Here is a 23,108-nt window from a genome sequence, read left to right as displayed (position 1 = left end):
GAAACTTATGCTTATGGTAATACAAAAAAAGTGAATGACATTATAAAATACCAAGTAGGAACCGTTTCATTTTCTGAGCACACATTTTCCCGTACCGGATACAGTCCAGGTCTTGAAGATGTATTATGCAGTCTTGAATCCTGGGGTGGTAGATGGTCAGGCATCTGTGGCTCAGACCCATAGTCTTTCATCTTTTGAAGCTGTTCTTTCTGTTCCCTGTAAACAAATAAAATTGCCATTATACATAAGGCATGTGTTCTCCATTCCTAAATAAGTACAATCAATATCGAAAAACAAAGAAGGAAACAAAAAACCTTGTTTTAAATCCTCTACAATGCCCATAGAGCACCTCCGGGGTAATACTCTCTTGCCTTTATGAGCCAACTGATCAAGACTTACACATAAGGATAAATTATTGAAGATCTTCAAGGACCAATTCTAGAACCTGCCTCTTGAGTCTATTTGAGTATCTTAACTATTTGTCATGTTTTTCATTCATCCAACCAAAATGTCTCTTGGCATTTTTTTTTTTGTTCAGTACTAAAGAGGTTGCAAAATGGTGGTCCATGGGCCAAATATAAATATATATATGGATATATAAAAAGCTTTTTCAAAATTTGGCTTTCACATCAGATTTTTAAATCTGAGCTAGTTGCCATATTTACAAAGCAAAATAAATTCAAATTTTAAAAGGATGTATAAATTCAAACTTTAAAAAGATGTGGAAATACTGGGCCTACATTCACACATGTCGACAATCAGCTCAGTGGAGTACTAGCTTCCCACTTTAGATGCAGCAGTTTGCCTCAATCCTCATCACACTCAGTAGAGTTATACTAACCCACTTTCACTCATTTTAGTTACTTGTCTGGCTCCTAAGAATATTTTATTTTAGTTTATGGCCCCTGCTATAGTTTGAGAAAACAATCATCAGTCTATACCTTTAAAAACAACCACTTCATATTCCTAAAGAGTAATTACGTAATCTTCAAATTTTTCTTTAAACCACTTATGAAAGTCCTTTTACTTTCCTTTAACAAAGCCCACTTTAAACACATATAATATCTACTACAATCTCTTCAGACCTCTTATAACTTTCTCCCTACCACTGTGTAAAGTGTAGTGACCCAAATGGACACAAAGTAAGGGTCAAATATATAAAAAGATTATTTTCTGCCATATGTAAATCATATTATGACTACCCCAACACAACACAGCTGACTTGTATTCAACTATGACCACTCTTATCCATAACTTCACTTATTTTGTTTAACTATGTTTATGTGACCTAGAAAGAGCTTTAAAAAAGGATGATAAAGCACCTTTTGTCCAGCATTTCTATACAAAGCAATAATGGATGAAAAGGAAATTTCAAAAAGGAAAGGAAAGAAACCTTGGCAGTTTAGTAACACCAATCAGCCTGGGGGGTCTCCATAACAAAGCAGACTTTAGAGTTGGACAGACTGGGCTCAAATTCTAGGTTACCACTTGGTAGCCAAGTGGTACTCTCTGAGCCTTAGTCATTTGTGAAGTGGAGACAATACTACTTCTGTTTGTAGGCCTTTGCAATAAGGATTTGAGATGGGAGGATTGAGATAATACATGCTAAATTATCAGCACAGTCCCAGCGCACAGTAGGTGTTAAATTACAGGTGTCCATAGTTAAAGTGAACAGTGTCATAACTAAATGTTCCATGGCATACTTTCTATGTCTTCTTCATGAATAATCTGGTAAAGTCAAAACTCTTAGAGCATATCTTCTATAGACCACAGAAACCTCTTTTGCTCCCTGAAGCACCTAGCCTTTCATTTTTACTTGCAGGTATTTTTTTCCTCATCATACTTTCCAGTCATAAAGCTTTAGTTATAATTTCAATTGGCATGATTCACAAATGTAGACCAGAATTGAAAAATGAAAGAAACACAATATATTGGAATATATAAAAAACCAACCATTAATTTATTTTTACAGATCATGTTAATTCCTAAGAAATTACTCAAAAAGCTTGCAATCAGTCATCGACTCCTAAATTCTTATCTCAGGATATAGTTGGTATAAAGATTATATAAATTAATACATACAAAGCACTTAGTACATACAGTTCCTGGTACATAGTAAACATGCAGTAAATTTTAGCTTTTATTATTATTGCTACTAATGGGGAGCATCACGTAGATATCTACACATAGTTAAGTGATCATAAATAAAGAAATTCGAATTCTATTCATTGCACAAATACTTGATTATGTAGAAACAAGAATCATCCTCAAGTAGAGATATCTGCTTCAAGTAATAATGAAAGATAAAACATTCCCAAAAGAAAGAATCAATGGTTAGACAAATCTGAGGCTGCTTCCAGGTAAACCATTCTTAGTTTCAACAGAGAAAAACATAAATCCTTCCAGCACTTCCCAAAGTTACACCAAAGATTAGTGAATATGAAGTCTACCAGATCTAACACCAAAGAACAAACTGCCTCCTGGAAAAAAAAAAAAAGGGATTTTACATATGAGATTTGTGAAATCCAGAGCACAAGAGAGTTGAAGTCTGAATTTGAAACATGCACAGGCACAGCACATCAGCAATACATCTATAAAAGCCAAGCATGGCTAGCAAATTTCCAGATTTTAGAACACACATTTACAATTATAATTACAACACAGTTCCTAAATACCCTTCCTACCCTAAAACAGCACTCAGTGACCAGAAATTAAAATTATGTGGTAAGAACCTGAAGTAAACTGATTCCATTCAAATATATCACAGCATTTTTAAAAGAGCAGTCGGAATGTGGTTTTGACTAAAAGAAATGTCAACTTACCGAAGCATTTTCAGTTCTTGTGCAGCTTTCAAAATGATTTCATGCTGCCTCTGACTGAGAACCATTACCCCTCCAAGGCCTTGGTCAGAGTCTAAGTTTGCATCCGACCCCATCATTTCAGAAGAATGATGTGAGGAGGGCACATGTTCCGCCATGGGGGAATGTCTATCCACATCAGATGGGTACCATCTGTCTGACAACCGTTCTCTTTCCCAGTCCATTCTGTCAGGAATATAATCTCGCTTTTCCCGCCACGTATCTCCTCTTTCTGGATACTCTCGGATCCTCAACTCACCCCTATCACGGAAATCTCGATCATACCCATGGTCTCGATTTCTTTCTTCTCTCCATCTATCATCCCGATATCTATCCAAAGGTGGAAGAGGTGGGAGGGGTGGTAAAGGTGGAAGAGATGGAATATCTCGTTCACGAAACTGTGATTCTTGTTCATCCAGTGGTCTCCCATAATCTCTGTCCCACTCATTATCCAAGTTTCTATCATACATATCCATGGGTCTTCCAATCCGATCCACATCCCTGTCCAAGTCCCTGTCCATTTCCCTGTTGTAGTCCTCGTCCATATCCTGATCTCTCTCCCAATCATCCCACCAAGGGCCTCGTCTATCTTCATCATGAGATCGAGATGGTGGTGCTGAGAACCTGTCCTCTCTGTTATACGGATCTAGTGTATCGTCTTGATAATCACGTTCACATTCTCTCCAGTATCTTTCTCTATCCCAATCATCAAGTCTTTCTCGTTCCATTGGAGCATTTCTACCATCTAATGGGAACTCTTCATGCCCCCTCTCTTCTCCATGGTTCCATGGAGCCCTAGGAGGCTCATCTCGGTGATATGGATAGATTTTCTCCCCACCATCTCCTGGTTCTGGTCTAAATGGACCTCTGTCACGACCAAAATCTGGTCTTCCCATTCCCCGTTCCCGACTGCCAGGCCCTCGAGGTGATCCCCTCTCTCTGCTTCCAGCTCTTCGGGGGGGCACTCTTTCCCTACTCCCAGGCCTTCGAGGGGGTCCTCTCTCCTGACTGCCAGCCCTCCGAGGTGGTCCCCTTTCTCGGCTGCCAGCTCTACCCCTGTCTTGGTTGCTTTGCAGACCACCTGGCACTTTCTCCCGACTGCTTCCTGGCCTCACCAACCCTCTTTCCCGGCTGCCTTCTCCTCTGCTCATCTTCTCTCGACTGTCTTCTCTTCTACCCATCATTTTATCACGAAAGTCTTCTTGCTTGACCAACCCTGGGCCACGGCTGATTGCCTGACCTCGACCTCTGTTTACTAGTCCTTTATCCCGTGTGTCTTCCATTCTGCTTTGCCCAGGACCTCTGTAAGATGAGCTGCTGCCTCGACTGCCTTCTAACCTATTATCTCTGTTATCTGGCCGAGGCAGCCCTTTATCTTGGTTGTTTTCTAAATGGGACAGACCAATACCCAAAGGTTTAAAATCATTATCTGCATTTAGTGATGATGACGTTGCTACTGCTGCTCCTCCCTCCATCCCCCCTGTTTTTGAGGGAAAAGCAGATTGAGAAGGTACAGGTTTATTTGCAAGGGGTACAGGCTGAGTAACACCTTGGGCTTTGTCCATTTGAGTTTCCATACTTTGAGAATTCTGGTCCCAATCAGAAGGCTCTATGGGCCCTTCCGAGACTTCGCTTTTAGGTGGCTCTTGTTGAGAGTCGCTTAGATTCTCATTTGACTGAGCCGCCTTGGCATCCTTTACATCTGCAGCAATGGAAAATGCAGCTGATTGCATTTTAAAATTCTTCTGCTGGTTACTACTGGTGTCTGCTAATGGTTCTTTGTTTCCTGGTTCTGCTTGTGACTTAGGTTGCTGCTGATGTTGCTGTCCAAAAGCTGGTTTGGGGCCTTTCCACTGTGGTCCACTCTGTCGAGGACTGAGGGATGTATTGGGGGTAATATAGAACTGAGATGCCGGCCCCCGGGGAATCATTCCCCATTTGCTTTTAGTGCCCTCTGTTGAGTGACCTTCATATCTGGGTCTTGGCCCATCGGGGCGATTTCCTTCAAAACGAGGCCCTTTGGGTCTCGGTCCTTCACACCTTGACCCTAAATCCTCAAATCTTCGAGGACCATCAAATCTACAAGTAAAACAAAAGATATTACTCAAGACAATAAAGCAGAAAAAAAAATTCTCCATGTAAGAATATTTAAGGCACTCTTGCCTTAGAATCTCTTTACAAAAATGACTCTTCAGTCATTAAACAAATCCTGAGATACCTATATCTTAGAACCAGTATGCTAAAATGGCAGCGCTCAGAAGGTCTTAGGACAAATCTGCAGCAAGTCATTGATATACTGAATTGTTAAAAAGCAATTATAAATATTGTGCCTTAGTAGACAAGAAAGTCCACTCATTTCAAACAGAAAAAAAAAAAAGTCCCATAGCTAATTCTGAAAGTACTTTTAGAATTAAATTATAACTAAAAATTAAATATAAAACAATTACAAGATAATAGGATGACTATATATATTGCTGAAATTAGCATTATCATCTTAACTGACAAAAGCTTTAAAAAAAAACAGCAGCCAGCTACAACTTAACAGCATGTCCTGACATTTTAAAATCTGGACAGAGATGTTTTTTTGCAATGGGCCCACTTGCTCATTTGGTAAATATTTAGTGCACATCCTCTATTTGTCAGGTACTATGCTACATCCAGGGTATATATGAATAAAACGTCTTCTTTGTCCTCAGACTCAGAGGGTTTACAATCAAGGAGAAAGAATCTATGTTCAACTTCAGTAAACAGGATATATAAACAGTACTAAACAGTACGGTACTGGCACAAAAACAGACACATAGATCAATGGAACAGAAGAGAGCCCAGAAATAAACCCATGCTTATATGACCAACTAATTCATAACCAAAGAGCCAAGAATATACAATGGGGAAAGGACAGAATCTTTAATAAATGGTGTTGGGAAAATTGGACCACCACATGAAAAAGAATGTAACAGGATCCCAGCTTATAGCATATGTAAAAATTAACTCAAAATAGATTAAAGACTTGAGTGTAAGACCTGAAACCATGAGACTCCAGGAAGAAACAAAGGTGCAGTAGGTACCTTAACAGAGGTCTTGGCAATGATTTTTTTTTTGCTGGGGCGGCGGGGGGGGGGGGGGGGGGGGGGGCGCTGTGCCCAGGGCACGCAGAAGTTCCAAGGGCCAGGGATTGAACCCGTGTCACAGCAGTGGCAATGCCTTAACCCCCTGAGCCATCAAGGCACTCCTTGGCAATGATTTTTTTGAATCTGACATCAAAAGAAAATGGGACTGGAGTTCCCGTGGTGGAGCAGCAGAAACGAATCCGACTAGGAACCATGAGGTTGAGAGTTCAATCCCTGGCCTTGCTCAGTGGGTTAAGGATCCAGCATTGCCGTGAGCTGTGGTGTAGGTTGCAGATGTGGCTCGGATCTGGCGTTGCTGTGGCTCTGGCATAGGCTGGCAGCTACAGCTGCAATTAGACCCCTAGCCTGGGAACCTCCATGTGGCCCTAAAAAGACAAAAAAAAAAAAAAAAAAAAAAAAAGGCAATGGGACTACACCAAACTAAAAAGCTTCTGCACAGTGAAGTAAACAGTCAATAAAATGAAAAGGCAGGAGTTCCCATCATGGTTCAATGGACATGAATCTGACTGGTATCCATGAGGACCCAGGTTCGATCCCTGGCTTTGCTCAGAGGGTTAAGGATCCAGCATTGCCCCATGGTGTAGGTCACAGATGTAGTTCAGATCTGATGTTGCTGTGGCTGTGGTGTAGGCTGGCGGGTATAGCTCTGATATGACCCCTAGCCTCGATATGCTGCAGGTGTGGCCCTAAAAAGACTAAGGAAAAAAAAAAGAAAAAGAAAAGGCAGCCTACTGAATGGGAGAAAAACATTTGCAAATCATGTGAATGATCAGGGGTTAATTACAAACTACATTAAAAACTCATACAGCTCAATAGCAAAAAAGGGAAACAATCTGATTTTAAAATGAGCAGAGGAGTTCCCGTCGTGGCGCAGTGGTTAACGAATTCAACTAGGAACCATGAGGTTTCAGGTTCAATCCCTGGCCTTGCTCAGTGGATTAAGGATCTGGCGTTGCTGTGAGCTATGGTGTAGGTTGCAGATGCAGCTCGGATCCTGTGTTGCTGTGGCTCTGGCGTAGGCCGGCGGCCCACAGCTCAGATTAGACCCCTAGCCTGGGACCCTCCATATGCCACAGGTGCGGCCCTAGAAAAGGCAAAAAGACAAAAAAGTAAATAAATAAAATGAGCAGAAGACCTGAATAGCCACTTTTACAAGGAAGAATGTACAGAGAGCCAAAAGGTACAAAGAAAGATGCTCTACATCCCTAATCATCAGGGAAAAGCAAGTCAAAACCACAAGGAGATATTACTTCACACTTGATGGAAAGGCTATTGTCAAAAAGACATGAAATAAGTATTGGTGAGGGTACAGAGAAAAGGGAACCCTTTGCACTGTTGCTAGGAATGTAAATTGGTACTATCCTATGACTTAGCAATTCCATTTCTGGGTATTTATCAGGAAAAAAACGAACTCAAAAAGATATTTGCATCCCCCATGTTTACTGCAGCATTATTTACAACAGCCAAGATATGGAAACAACTTATGTATCCACTGATAGATGAATGGACAAAGAAAGTGTGGTGTACGTATTCAACGGAATATTATTCAGACATAAAAAAAGAGTGAAATCTTAACATTTGTGAAAATACAAATGGACCTCCAGGGCATTATGCTAACTGAAATTTAAAAAGTCAGAGAAAGACATACAATATGATCTTATACGTAAAATCTAAAAAAATTTTTAATTAATTAAAAAAAAACCAAGGTCATAGATACAGGGGTGTGTGTGGGGGAAATGGGTAAACTTTTTATTTTGTTTTTTAGTTTAAATAAAATTATATATTCAACTTCAAATTCTTTACATCCAAATTATTATTTTTTGGCCATGCCCATGGCCTATAGAAGTTCTCAGGCCTGGGATCACACCTGCACCACAGGAGTGACCCATGCTGCTGGACAACGTTGTATCCTTAACCCACTGCACCACAAGGGAATTCCTATATCCCAATTATTAATCAAATGTGAAGTTAGAATAAAAATATTTTTAGACATCCAAAGACTCATCAGAAAATTTACCTCCAACCCATAATTTCTTAGTTACTTAAAGCATGCACTCCAGGAAAAGGAGGCACTTAAACCACACACGGGAAGCCATTAAGATTCAATAAATAGTGAATCCAATCCAGAAGCATAGTCAAAGGAAATGCTGGAGTCCAGCCAAATGACAGATCTTGAGAACAGCCAAGCAGCCCAGGCAAAAGCAAGAGAATGCATGAATTCAGGAGAAAGATCTCAAGAGAAAAAGAGATATTGCTTTTGGGACTGGGTTGGAGGACTATTTTAAAGATGTTGCAAGAAGAAAGACACTTGGAAATTCTTTTAAAAAGTTATTACACTAAAGAAAATGTAATCATAGTATATATTGCCAACCACTATGAACAACATTGTCCACCGATTTATCTAAAAATAATGATATATTGGCCAGATGAGGTTAGAGAGCAGTATAAGAACTAAACCTTTATCTATTAGAATAGGAAGTAAGTATGTAATATCTATAATGTCTAAGTCAAGAATGTAGCAGCATATTATTTAGTGACATGAAAGTATTACCAAAAGAAAGAGGGTACCATCTAGGTGATCCCTGGCCCCACACAGTGGGCTAAGGATATGGCACTGCCACGAGCTGTGGTGTAGCGTGCAGACACAGCCTGGATCCCGCGTGGCTGTGGCATAGTTCGGCAGCTGTAGCTCCAGTTTGACCCCTAGCCTGGGAACTTCGATATGCCATACTTGTGGCCCTAAAAAGCAAAAAAAAAAAAAAAAAAAAAAAAGTGTGCTGAGACAGAGAAAGCAGCACTAGCATAGATGGTCTATGCAAAATAGTGACGGCTTGACACAGCTATTGTTGGACAAAGGGGAAAGGAGCTGACCCAAAGCTTGTCAAAGATATGTCACATTGCTAAGGACAGAGACCACATATTTATAAAGCAAAAAAGGATGCCATTTTAACGTTTGTAATGATTTGGATCCTTTTCTTGAAGTTATATTTATTAATTCAAAGTGCCTGGAGTAATATCCTAGGTCACTGAAGTTGTGTACAATCATCTGTTTTATATTCAATTCAGCAATTACTAGTTTATATAAGTGATAAGAGAAGACTATACATAATACCCAAGTCAGTAAGAACAATTTTCAACATGTTAGGTAGTATTATAATCAAATTCTAAATATGAATGAACTGCTTCCACTGTGATTCCTTAAGAACGTTACCCATAGACATTCTGGCATAAGCAACAGTTACAGAACACCTACTGTCAGGAACTGTGCTGGAAATAAATGGATACCTAACTTCAAGGAGAAGAATGAGACATGTAAATTAACAATTAGAATAGAATTTGATAAATATGGGATATGTTGGTCTTGCTCAATGAGTTATCTCCAAAGTCCAACTCTATAGAGGCTCTCAACACATAATACGGAATTGCCATCCCCAGGGCAGGAAAAATAGGAATTGATAAACAAACAAACAAAAAATGCCAGAAAAGGGATTCTAGAGAAAGAGAAAAGCACGTGCAAAGGGCCGAGGAAAGGATAAAAGCAGCAGGAGGCACTGAAAGGTGTACAGATAAGAGAGAAGTGAACATGGCAGAAAAGGAGTAAAAGGGAATGAACTCAATTCTGCAAGTCTCATGCCTGCATATACAATATACAGTGTCCATTAAAGGGTTGGGTACTTTACTTTCAGATTTCAAATTGCTGATCAGCAGCCAAGGCTCATCATTTTATTTTTATTTGGGGGGGGGGTCAAAAATGTTACACCAACTGAAACATACTTTCAATACTACATTTACTTTCAATACTATATACAAATGGCAATTAGTTATCAATACCGAACTTCAAATTTTTCAAAGTTCAAAGACGTTACAAAATATGAGACTATCAAAAACTTTCTTTTCTCTTTCTTTCTTTTCTTTTTTTTGGATTGCATTGTGGCATGCCTAAGTTCCAGGGCCAGGGATCCAACCCCCATCACAGCAGTGACCAAAGCCACAGCAGTGATAACACTGGATCTTTATCCACTGAGCTACCAAGAACTCCTATCAAAACCTTTTTTTATAAAAGTAAAGAGCTTTCAGGTCCTCGGCATAAATATTGAGATACCAAATATTTAAAAAAAGGAGTGTATCTATATGTATGACTGAATTACTCTGCTTACAGCAGAAATTAACACAACATTGTAAATCAACTATTCTTCAATAAAAAAGAGATACTCGTATTAGATATATGTACAAAAATAAGCCATCTTTACATCAACACAATAGTATGATTTTTTTTCTTTTTTTTTGCTTTTTAGGGCTGCACCGGCAGCATATGAAAGTTCCCAGGTCAGGGGTCAAATTAGAGCCACAGCCACAGCAATGCAGGATCTGAGCCGCATCTAAGACCTACACCACAGATCATGGCAATGCTGGATCATCAACCCACTGAGCAAGGCCAGGGACTGAACCCACATCCTCAAGGATCCTATTCGGGTTCATTAGTCACTGAGCCACAAAGGGAACTCCAATACTATGACCTTTTTAACATATAAAAAAGTATTTGAAATAAAGTACAAACATAATATAAATTCACTAAATATAATCACACAAAAATGCATGCATTGTACATTGGTTAGATAAAAGGAAAAACAGACAAATATTTCATATTTAAATATTCTGAATTTTTTTTGGCTGCACCCACGGCATGTGGAAATTCCCAGGCCAGGGATCAAACCTGCACCACAACAGCAATCCAAGCCACTGCAGTGACAATGCCAGATCCTTAAGCCACTGCACCACAGTGGGAACTCCAAAATTTTGAAACGTTTTGCTTGTACAGTTAAGTACTTCATAAACCTCTAAAAAATAAAAACATCTAAAACTAGGTATGAAACCATTAGCATTAGGAATAAAAATTTTTAATTTGATATAAAATTCCAAATTGGGTAGAAAAACTTAAAAGGTATACAGAAATATAAATACCCTTAAACAAGGTAATGTTTGATTATTACAATATTTATTAAAACACAGATCAGTAGACTACAGTAATTACAAGATGTTAAATTCTGGAATCAAATGCCCGTTCTTTTAGTTTTCATGTGAAATAATGCCTATTTTCTCATATGCATAACCAAGATCCTAAAATCAAAATTTCAGAGAGAAATAATCACTATAAACAAGAACAGCCATGACAAATGGAAGCATCAAGAAAACTATGGTGCTCATTCCTTGCCATTCCTAGTAAGACAGCTTCAGAATGGAGGAGGTCATAATTCCAATCCTAAAACCAGTCAAAAGTAGGTATAACTGATCAGAAGCCTTGACATTGTAACAATGTCAGTTCCTCAACATGGTCAATGTTCGCAAAATTCCAGGGAGTTTTTGAAAACTGACAAGCTGCTTCTAAACATGATAATGGGAAATAGAAAGGACCAAGAGTAGTTAACACAATCAACATCAGAGGTCAGCAAATTACGGTCCATGGCCAAATCCAGGTAGGACTGTTTTTTTTTTTTTTAATACCATTATAGGTTTAAAAAAAGAAAAAGAAAAGGAAGAAAGAAAAATACTTGATAGAGACCAAATATGGCCTGCAAAGCCTAAAAATATTTACTGGCACTTTCAGAAGACGTCTGCCAACCTCCGATTGAGAAACATCCATTTGGAAAACCTACACTAAGAGATATCAAGATTTATTATGAAGCTACAGCAATTAAAACCATATGACACTGGTGCAAAGATACATAACTCAAAGAAATAGAGTCCACAGATAAATCCACACATATAGTCACCTGACTTATGATGGAGACATTATAAAGTAGTAAGAAAGGGATGACTATTTCAAGCAGTGGTACTGGGGTCAACTTGATAGCCATATGGAAAACCATGAAACTTACCCTACCTCATATCATACATTAACAAAAAAATCAATTCTATATCGACTGGTTATCTTTCTACCCACCTACCTATCCATTTTTGGCTGCGTCTGCAGCATGTGGAAGTTTCCAGGCTGGGGACTGAACCTGAGCCACATCAGTGACAATGCCAAACCCCCAACCCACTGAGCCACAAGAGAACTCAGGATTGGTGATAAAAATAAAAACTATACAATTATAAAAGAAGTGAACTCAAAAAAAAAAAAAAACAAAAAACAAACAAAAAAAAACTATACAATTAAAGAAAATAAAATACAATAATGTATTTATGGCCTTGAAGTAAGCAAAGATTTCCTAAACAGGACATGAAAAAGTGCTAACCATAAATTAGTAATAAATTAGACTACTAAATTAAAATTAAGGACTTCTATTAATCAAAGGTACTCTTAACCCCTGAGGTTCATTTGGGTTAACTAGATCCTATAATTTTTTTTTAATTTATTTATTTGTCTTTTTGCCATTTCTTCGGCCGCTCCCACGGCATATGGAGGTTCCCAGGCTAGGGGTCCAATCGGAGCTGTAGCTGCCAACCTGTGCCAGAGCCACAGCAACGCGGGATCCGAGCCACATCTGTGACCTACACCACAGCTCACAGCAACGCCGGATCGTTAACCCACTGAGCAAGTGCAGGGATCGAACCTGAAACCTCATGGTTCCTAGTCGGATTCGTTAACCACTGCGCCACAACGGGAACTCCTGAGTTTTTTTAAAAGAGTTCTATTTGTAAGGATTATTTCACAACTTTTCTTCTAAGCATTCCTAAGAAAAAGAAAATTTACTTTTTGAAGAATAGGACAAAGATTACATTATCTTGAAATTATCATATAGGGCCACTGAATTATTTTATAACTCTAAGACACATTTTGGGATCTTAAGTGACCTTTTTTTCTATATCTTGAAAACATTTTGTGATATTCGTATCCTAGAATTCACTATTACCCATCATTACTTATCAAGTACCCCTTATCCTTGGGCCCCGGGGTTCCATATGCTATGGGGTAGCCAAAAAAAAAAAAAAAAAAAAAAAAAAAGCTATTTAATAACACCAAGTATTGATAAGGATACAAAAAAACTGAAACACAGAAACGCTGCTGGTGAAAAGTGTAAACTGACACAACCACTTTGGAAAACTGTTTGACAAAGTAGAAAATACAGATCTACTGTTGTAGATCAGCAAGTTAAGAACTCAACTAGTGTCCATGAGGATTCGGGTTCAATCCCTGGCCTCTTTCAGTCGGTTAAGGATCCAGCTTTGCCACGAGCTGCGGCGTAGGTCTTGGGCGTGGCTTGGATCCCGTGTTGCTGTGGCTGTGGTGTAGGCCAGCAGCTGCAGCATTGATTTGACCCTTAGCTTGGGAACTTCCACTTGCTGGTCCAAAAAAGACAAAAAAAAAAAAAAAAAAAAAAAAAAAAAAAAGAAAGAAAAAAGAAAAAGAAAATGTACATACTCTTAGGACAAAAGAATTCCAATCTATGGTATATATCTAAATAAAATTAAATACAAACACGCATACATATGCACAACTAAAGAGACATATAGCACAAAAGACACAAAGTAGTATTTTTCACAATAAGCAAAAATTTTAAATATCCGTCAATATTAGAATGGATAAACAGACTAGTATATTCATGCAATAAAGTACTGTACAGGAATGAGAATGAACAAACTACAGCTACACACAATAAGGATGAATCTCACAATAATATAATGTCAAAGGAAAGATGCCAGACTCAAAAGAGTACATACAACATGAGTCAATATAAAGTTCAAAAACAGGCAAAACGAATCTACCACGTAAAAAGCCGGTATATTAGTTATCTTTGGGATGAGGGAAAATGGGAAGGGACATGAGGGGGACTTCTTAGACACTATTAATTTCTATTTCTTGGTTTGAGTATTGATAACATGGGTGTATCTACTTTGTGAAAATTCACTAAGCTGTACACTTATGATTGTGCACATCTCTGTATGTTACCTTTCAATAAATAAATTTTATTATTGAAAATAAAAGGTTGTTGGAAACCAATATCCACTAACTGGACAGTTCATTGGAGCAAAGGTAGTCTTCCATAAGACTTGATGAATCCAATGATACACATACACATAAACAGATAAAAAGCTGCCCCACATGCTCAACAATGTAGTATGCTATTTATATATGATGCAGTTACGTCACTTGACTTTTTGTAAACCTTCAGTTATTAAAAAGCAGCCTGAGTCTGGATTTTTGCAAAAAACTCAAAGTAATTTACAGTACTTAACAATGTGTTATTGGTAAATCAGTTAACAGAGTCCTCAGTTTTTGTTTTTCTACCCAGATTTGTTTTAAAAACCAAACACACATAAAACCAGATTAGCTTACCATATAAATTATATGTTTATAGCAAACTCTGAATTCAACTAATAAAGGAAATTCACAAGTTCCCTTGATAGTGTGAATCATTCTTAACTCAGTCTCTTTCACTCAATAACCAGCTTCCCACTACTTTTTTGTTGTTGTTTCACTAGTTAATGAGAGGACTATACCTGGACAATAGTCACAAACTATACTTTATATGGGCTAAGTGAACAAAAGAAGCAGAAGGGTATTAGAAGTGGCAATGACATAGCTAGATCAAGGAAAAGTTAATAAAACAAGGTAGAAAATGTGAGCAGGATCCAATTCAAGAACAAAAAAAGTCATCAAATTTGCAGGTCGAAAAACTTGGGAGGGGATATTTCATATTTCAAAAAAAAAAAATGTAATCTCCATTCAACAGGATTTCAGGAGACCAGAATGTTGGTCCAAAACTAACTAGATGAAATGTAAAGATAAAGTCTTAGGGAAAAAAAACAAAAAACAACAACAAAAAATAACTGTACAAGTTCAGGATGAGCGAGAACTGGCTTAATAGGTGAAAAAGACCTGGGAAGCCAAACTGATGTTAAGCTCAACACGAGTCAACACTGTGAGAGTGCTGACCAAGAAAAAGCAATTTGTTCTGCTATATAAGCATATTTTTTAATTAATGAAGTCAGTAATAGGTCTACAGTCCTCTGCACGTGAAGTAAGTGTTCATTCTGAAGGAGACTGACAAACCAAAGGCCCTGAAGGGACAGTAAACGCTATAGCAGGAGAAGGCTAGGACAAATGTTAGTGTGAAAAGAAAAGAAGAATTTCAGTTTATACAACGGCAGAGCGAAGCTGGATAAGGTGGGTGATGGGAGACAGAGGGTGGTCTTTAAAAATGGTAGGAACATACTGTAGAAGAGGGATAGGGTAGTTCATTATGTGTTGCACCACAGAGGCAGACTCAGAATCAACAGGTAGAAGTTAAGGCAACACATTTAGGTTTATGTAAGAAGTAAGCTTTCTGGACAACGTCAACACATTACAGAGCAGTGTTCCTGCCGCAGTGCCAATGTTCGATCGGAGTGCATTGACTGCTTGGGACAGGAAAGCACAGCTGACTTCAGAGTGGCCGGAAGGCTTTGGATTCTAACCTCCTCTCAACCATTTACTAGCTATGCCATCTGGGACAATGCATTTATAATCCCTCCAAATCTCAGCTCCCTTTATCTATTTACCTCATGAGATCACTGAGAGGAATAAATAAGGTAGTCTGTGCAAGACCTAGGATGACAAACTAAACGCAACACTAAAGTGAGGTGCTGTAGAGGGAATGCTGCACTACGTAACTGCTAAGGTCCTCCTAGTGCTGAAATTATTAACTATACCTTGAGGCAAGAAAAAACTTAAAATAGGTCCTAAATTTACGAGGTCAAGATTTGGTAGGCAAAAGACAGAAAAAAAGGGAGCAGGAAATCTATGTTCCATGAGGTGTTAAGAACGTACTTCTCATAGAGCAAACCGGTTATCAGATCTAGATAAAAGGCAATGCACAATCCAGGAGAGAAGCAGGAATTCAAATCAGGATGATACACACATCAAGGAAATCAAGACTACAAATCTACTTGTAATCACTGACAGGATGAAAGTCACTGAATCACAGCATTAAAAACAGTGCTTAATTAACCAGTGCTCTCGCTCTGGGGACCCTCTATACTCAGCTCCCGCCATATGGATCTCAGGCTTTACTCTCCCACCTCCATGATCTGGAGCAAGTTACCCAATCCTCTCAGCCCCAGTCTGTACAAGGTTAATGTAGGGTATGAATGAATCTGCCAAGTTCAGAGGTTGTTGAGAATACTCCATGGGATAATGGTAGGTAAAGCCTCTGCACCCAGAGGAATTTAATGTTAATTACCTCTAAATACCATTGATTTTGGATGGAGTTTTGTTTTCTGAATATAAACTTAAGAGAACAAATAAAAGGTATATTTTGTTTTCAAATGTTGAAATTAGACTTAAATTTAAAATGATGGTGTAGATCCACTGACACTGAGATGGAAAACTAACCAATACTGTTACGGGGAAAAACCAAGTTAAAATATATTTAGTATGATTCAATTTTTATGACATATGATTTAAATATTATTATCTCCAGATAGTGGAGTTAGGTGACTTTTACATTTTTTTTTTTTTTTTTACTTTTTAAATTCTTTCCTGCACTGTAAATTTTGTATAAGGAATATATATTTACAATACAATTTCCAGTAGGAAAAAATATCTGATTGAAAGTGTTTTTCTAGGAGTTCCCACTGTGGCTCAGCAGGTTAAGAACCCAACTAGTATCCATGAGGATGTGGGTTCGATCCCTGGCCTTGCTCAGTGGGTCGAGGATCTGGAGTTGCTGTGAGCTGTTGTGTAGGTTGCAGATACGGCTTGGATCCTGCACTGCTGTGGCTGTGGCAGAGGCTGGCAGCTGCAGCTCTGATTCGACCCCTAGCCTGGGAACTTCCATATGCCACACAATCAGCCATGAAAAGAAAAAAAAAAAAAAAAAGAATTTTTCTGTAAGAAAATTATCATTTAGGTCAACTTGGGAAAAAAATATTTTTACAAACTTGTTAAAATAAATTGAACATTTTAAAAGGTACAAGAAAAAATTTAGAAGCTACTAGTAAAAGTTTTTTGTGCTTTCTACATAAAAATGTGGTTCAGACAAAAGAAAAATATCTCCGAAATTGAGGAAATATAAAGGATGCAAGTTTCATGGGGGCAGGGATTTTGTCTGTCATGTAATATTCACTACTGGAAGCACAGAGCAGAAACTTTTGCTGATCAAATGGATTGAAGTCCCTTACACTAAATTGCATTGCCTTATTTCACTAGATGCTTATTCATTTTAGTCTCCAACAACTGTACATCATCTCACAAAAAGAAATTGCCAATTTAGTTGTCAAAAAACCAAAAAGCTAAAAAAGATCAATGAACTTAATAAATACTGCCTTTGAAGCTGAAAAGTCACTAAGAAATTGACAAGCATTACTCTAAACCACTATATTCATCCTGGACTACAATCTCTTACATACAGGATAAAAGCAATGACATCAATGAAAAAGGGACAGTATACCATTTCTAGATTTCATTATGTCATGTCTAATAAATAAGACTAACAGTATTCATTATAAACCAGGAATGTATATGAAAGTACAAAGAGAATATAAAGGTCTACTCAGCCTATATCAATAAAAAAGCCAAAACGACCCTCCCTCAAAAAAAAAAAAAAAAAAAAAAGGCAAACCTACCTTGGCCCTCTTGGACCTTCCAAGTAGCTGCTTCTAGGAGGATCTGGAAGCAGTCCACCACCTGACCTTCCTGGCATGTCCTTGATTGCAGTGATAGGCTGAGATGGAGCAGCGGATGACTCCCCAAGTCCTTGCTCAGATGAGAATGAACTGTATGGCAGAGTAGATTTGCTCAGAGCTTTAGAATTCACTTGTTCAGATGGGCCAATAGCTGATTGCAATGGAGGATGGTAAGCTGAGGGTGGCCCTGAACCAAAAGACACAGGAGTGGGAAGCAGTGCTGGTCTAGGTTTCTCTGGAACTTGAGAGTTCTGAGAACTGGATGCTGGTGGAACTGGGGCTGTTGTTAACTGAGGAGGTATCCCTTGTGGAACTCCAGGGGGAGGTATTCCTGGAGGAGGTGTAGCTGAAGATAACGGTGGGAGGGGCAGGACAGGGGGAGGTGCTGTTGAAGAGAGAGACGGTGGGGGAAGAACAGGTGGTGGTCCTGCAGAAGAGAGGGAGGGAGGGGGTAGAACTGGAGGTGGCCCTGTTGAAGAGAGAGATGGAGGCATCACAGGTGGGGGCACAGAGGTTGGTAGAGAAGGGGGCATCACAGGTGGAGGCATGCCAGGTGGTGGCACCGAAGCAGGCAGGGCAGGGGGCATCACTGGGGGTGGCAACGACGGAGGCAATACAGGAGGGGGCATTGTTGGCAGAGGTGGAGGCATCTGAGAATATGGGACAAAAGGTGGTGGCATTGACATGTTCCCCATATATTGGTTCTTCATGTTCTGAAATGAATTGACTTTTTCCTGGAGATAGGTCTGAGTGGCTTTCATATGGCCCTGCCATGTCTTCCACTGCTTCTCATACTCCTGAAGCTGGTCTTTATGAGGATAGGAATGAAGCTGCTCCTCCCACAGCTGAAACTCTCGCTCCCATTCTTGGTAGAGATGTTGAAATTGCTGCTGCTGCATCTCATAGTGTCGCATCTGCATATCTACGGACATGGTCTACAAATAAAGACATAAAAATTATGTCAAGACAGTCATAGAATTAATCATAAGTTAAAATATTAATGAATCAAGGGAATCTGAAGCCTCAGGAAATTAGAACACAAGATTTTGGGAGGCTAAAGATAAGCTTGTTAAATCCTTTCAGTGATGATCATTCACATTTCTTCCTTTGACTTACTTATATAAGTTATCACAGCATTGGGGGGAAAAATGAACCAGACACTAAAGCAAATACCTATCTCAGCAGTAAGTATTTTTCAAATTTTTAATATTACTATGGATCATTTTAACTACTATTGAAAATGATGTTTTAGGAGTTCCCATTGTGGCTCAGTGGAAATGAATCCGACTAGCATCCATGAGCACACAGGTTCGATCCCTGGCTTTGCTCAGTGGGTTAAGGATCCGGCATTGCCATGAGCTGTGGGGTAGGTTGCAGACGCAGCTTGTATCCTTCACTGCTGTGGCTGTGGCACAGGCCAGCAGCCACAGCTCCAATTTGACCCCCAGCCTAGGAACCTCCATATGCCTCGGGTGCGGCCCTAAAAAGACAAAAAAAAAAAAGGGGAGGGGGAGTTCCCTTCATAGCTCAGAGGTTAACGAATTCAACTAGGATCCATGAGGATGTGGGTTCGATCCCTGGCCTCGCTCAGTGGGTTAAGGATCCAGCACTGCTGTGAACTGTGGTACAGGTGGCAGACATGGCTCAGATCCCACATGGCTGTGGCTGTGGCTGTGGCTCCAATTTGACTCCTAGCCTGGGAACCTCCATATGCGGCAGGTGCTGCCCTAAAAAACAAAAAACAAAAAATGTTTTTGGAGTTCCTGTCATGGCTCAGTGGTTAACAAACCCAACTAGCATCCATGAGGATGTGGGTTTGATCCCTGGCCTTGCTCAGTGGATTAAGGTTCCAGTATCAGAGTGAGCTGTGATGTAGGTCACAGATGTGGCTCAGATCCCCTGTTGCTGTGGCACATGCCAGTGGCTACAGTTCCAACTGGACCCCTAGCCTGGGAACCTCCATATGCCACAGGTGCCGCCCTAAAAAGACATAAAAAAAAAAAAGAAAAAGAAAAAGAAAATGATGTTATAAATATATAAACATACATTTATACCTCAAAGATACAAGACAAACAGGTATCTATGTCAGTTGATCTTTTGTGGTGTATTTGCTTAGGTTTTTTTGTGGTGGTAGATTTTTGTCTGTTACTATAGTGCTTTTTAGGCAAGATATAGGTTAACTTGAAGCTACATAAGTAACTCAGGTTTTTGTTTTTCTGTTTGGGTTTGTTTTTGTTGTTTTCCAGGTTTTTTGCTTTTCTGTTTGTTTTTGTTTTTCAGGGCTGCACCTGTGGCATATGGATGTTCCCAGGCTAGGGGTGGAATCAGAGCTGAAGCTGCTAGCCTAAGCCACAGCTCACAACACCAGATCCTTAACCCACTGAGCAAGGTCAGGGATCGAACTCACATCTTCATGGATACTGATTTTGGGGGTTTGTAACCTTCTGAGCCACAATGGAAACGTCTGTTTTTTCGGCCGCCCCATGGCATATGGAGCTCCTGGTGCAGCGACCAGGTCCAACCACAGCCGCGTGAACTAAGCCACAGCTGCAGCAATACCAGATCCTTAACCCACCGTGTTGGGTTGGGGATTGAATCCATGTCCCAGGGCTCCCAAGATGCTGCCAATCCCATTGTGCCACAGCAGGAACTCCTTTTTTTAAACTGAAGTATAACTGATTTACAATATTGTGTCATTTCTGGTGTACAGCACGGTTACCCAGTTTTTTATATATATATATATATAATTTTTTTCCATTATAGGTTATCATAAGATATTGACTATAGTTCCCTGTGCTATACAGTAAGTCCTTGTGGTTTATCTATTTTATATATAATAGTGTGTATCTGTTAATCCCAAATTCCTAATTTATCTCTCCTATTCCCCCCAACCCCCCCCACCCCCGCTTTCCTCTTTGGTAACCATAAGTTTTCTATGTCTGTAAGTCTGTAAGAAGCCCTGTTTCTTACATCCCTCAACAGTACTTAACATCTGCTGAGGTTGACATGATGAAGTCTCTGCTATACCTGCCCCTCCCCAAGAGCATTTTCATAATACCACACTTCCCAAGCTCCGAGGTCATATGACATATAACTACTTGGGCACTCCAGGGAAACGTGATAGTTGTCCTTCTTCACACTTAAATCTGTTTCATGAGAAACAAACCCTTTAAATGTCCTGGGTCAATCTCCCACGTGTCAACTGAGGAAAGCACTCACCTGTATATGGGGTGGATGCTGTATAATCTGTTGGTACTGCTGTAGGATCTGCTGTAACTGAGTGTGCTTCTGCATTATTCCCTGATACTGGAAGCCAACTCGATGTTGTTGGTGCTGCTGCCAGTGCGCTGCTGCAGCCTGCAACTGTTTTAACCTGGCATCTTCTTCAGGGTCCTCAGACTAAAGATAAGAGAGGATACATATTTATTTGGGGGGATTTTTTTTTGCAAGTCATAAAGAGCAACCAGATTAAAAGAAATGTGAATATCTTATACAATTTATATTTTATTGTATAGTATTGTGTTATAAAGGCCAGGATGCCTACAATTCTGGCTGAGAAAATCTGTTCTTTTTTTTTAAATTTTTTAAATTTTTCTTCTTTTTAGGGCCACACTTTAAGCAGGCATATACGGAGGTTTCCAGGCTAGGGGTTGAATCAGAGCTGTAGCTGCCCACCTACACCACAGCCATAGCAACGCCAGATCCAAGCCACATCTGTGACCTCCACCACAGCTCACAACAACGCTGGATCCTTAACCCACTCAGCAAGGCCAGGGATTGAACCTATGTCCTCATGGATGCTAGTGGGGTTCATTAACCACTGAGTCACAGTGGGAACTCCAAGCTACTCTATCTTTAGGTTAAATATGCGGTTCTATCTACACTGTGATCATGGATCCTAACACAAAGGAATTTATAAATTCCACACTTTTTTTTTTTTTTTTTGGTCTTTTTGCTATTTCTTGGGCCGCTCCCGAGGCATATGGAGGTTCCCAGGCTAGGGGTCTAATCAGAGCTGTAGCCACCCGCCTACGCCAGAGCCACACAACATGGGATCCGAGCTGTGTCTGTGACCTACACCACAGCTCACGGCAACACCAGATCCTTAACCCACTGAGCAAGGGAAGGGACTGAACCAGCGACCTCATGGTTCCTAGTTGGATTCGTTAACCACTGCCCCACGACGGGAACTCCAAATTCCACAGTCTTTGCTAAAATAACAATCTCTGTTCCTAAACAGGATAACCATTTCTCCATTAGAAAAACAATCCATAGTTACTGTCCTTTTCACTCCATGAGAAATCTTTTTCACCTTAGCCACCTTTTGCAGGTGATTACAGTATAATCATTATGTTTCATTAATGTTTCCACATAAGGGAGGACAATGACCTTTGGACCAAGGTGAGAACTTTCCATGTGCCAGTCAGTATGCAAAGCAACAAGGATTATCATATTTAGTGCTTCAACAGTTCTATAAGAAAGCTACTATTTGGATATACCCATTTTACAGATAAGGAAAGTGAAGCACAGAATGGTTAACTAACTTCTTCAGAGTCATCACCAGCAAGTGGCAGTGCCTGGATTACAGCTCAGGCAGTTTGACAATAATAGCTGAATCTGGGAGTTCCCATCGTGGCTCAGTGGAAATGAATCCGACTAGGACCCATGAGGTTGCGGGTTTGTTTGATCCCTGGCATCCCTCAGTGGGTTAAAGATCTGCTGTTGCCGTAAGCTGTGTGTGGTGTAGGTCACAGCTGCAGTTTGGATCTAACGTTGCTGTGGCTGTGGTGTAGGCTGGCAGCTACAGCTCCCGATTCAATCCCTAAGCTGGGAACCTCCACATGCTGTGGGTGCGGCCCTAAAAAGCAAAAATAAATAAATAAAGCTGCATGTCTTAATTACTGCCCTATACTGCCAATATGAAAACACCCACATGGCATCTGTTCAGTGTTTAGAGACACTTAATTCAGAAGTGTCTAGTAGTTCCTGTCGTCGTGGCGCAGTGGTTAACAAATCCAACTAGGAACCATGAAGTTGCAGGTTAGATTCCTGGCCTTGCTCAGTGGGTTAAGGATCCGGCATTGCCGTGAGCTGTGGTGTAGGTTGCAGATGTGGCTCAGATCCCACATTGCTGTGGCTATGCTGTAGGCCGGCGGCTACAGCTCCGGTTAGACCCCTAGCCTGGGAACCTCCATATGCCGCAGGAAGTGGCCCCAGAAAAGGAGAAAAGACAAAAAAAGAAGAGTGTTTAATTCTTCACTCTCACTTAAACCACGAAAAAATGCCTTTTCTTTTTAAAAAATTTTTATTGAAGTATAGTTTATTTACAATGTTGTGTTAATTTTAGGTATACAGTAAAGTGATTCAGTTATACATATATATTAATATATATTCTAATATTCTCTTTAATTATAGGTTATTACAAGATACTGAGTATAATTCCCTGTCCTATACAGTAGATCCTTGTGAGTTATCTATTTTATATATAATAGGGTATGTATATTTTAATCCC

General features: G+C 39.7%; 1 protein-coding gene across 4 annotated transcripts in view; it reads right to left on the bottom strand.

Moving 5' to 3' along the window:
* Nucleotides 1–23,108, bottom strand: part of YLPM1 (YLP motif containing 1) — a 66,091-nt gene that overhangs the window by 30,677 nt on the left and 12,306 nt on the right. For 2 of the 4 annotated variants that reach the window (XR_298837.4, XM_001924711.8), the window contains exons 3-6: nt 20,816–20,995; nt 17,537–18,531; nt 2,823–4,937; nt 96–216 (exon numbers count right to left, since the gene is read on the bottom strand). Coding sequence is in view for 2 of the 4 variants with exons in the window: in XM_001924711.8 (XP_001924746.3) it covers nt 96–216; nt 2,823–4,937; nt 17,537–18,531; nt 20,816–20,995 (3,411 nt within the window). In the remaining 2 variants the exon portion in view is untranslated. The remainder of the gene's footprint in view (nt 1–95; nt 217–2,822; nt 4,938–17,536; nt 18,532–20,815; nt 20,996–23,108) is intronic. The other 2 variants (XR_014811093.1, XM_084969671.1) reach the window with 1 other exon arrangement.

The sequence above is a fragment of the Sus scrofa genome, chromosome 7, assembly GCF_054392235.1.
Source record: "Sus scrofa isolate SSC_HxYL_T2T_F1_AM1 chromosome 7, Sscrofa_HxYL_maternal_Yorkshire_Landrace_v2.0, whole genome shotgun sequence".
NCBI lineage: Eukaryota > Metazoa > Chordata > Mammalia > Artiodactyla > Suidae > Sus > Sus scrofa.
Note: the sequence above shows the minus strand (reverse complement) of the source record. Positions and strands in the feature narration are given on the sequence as shown.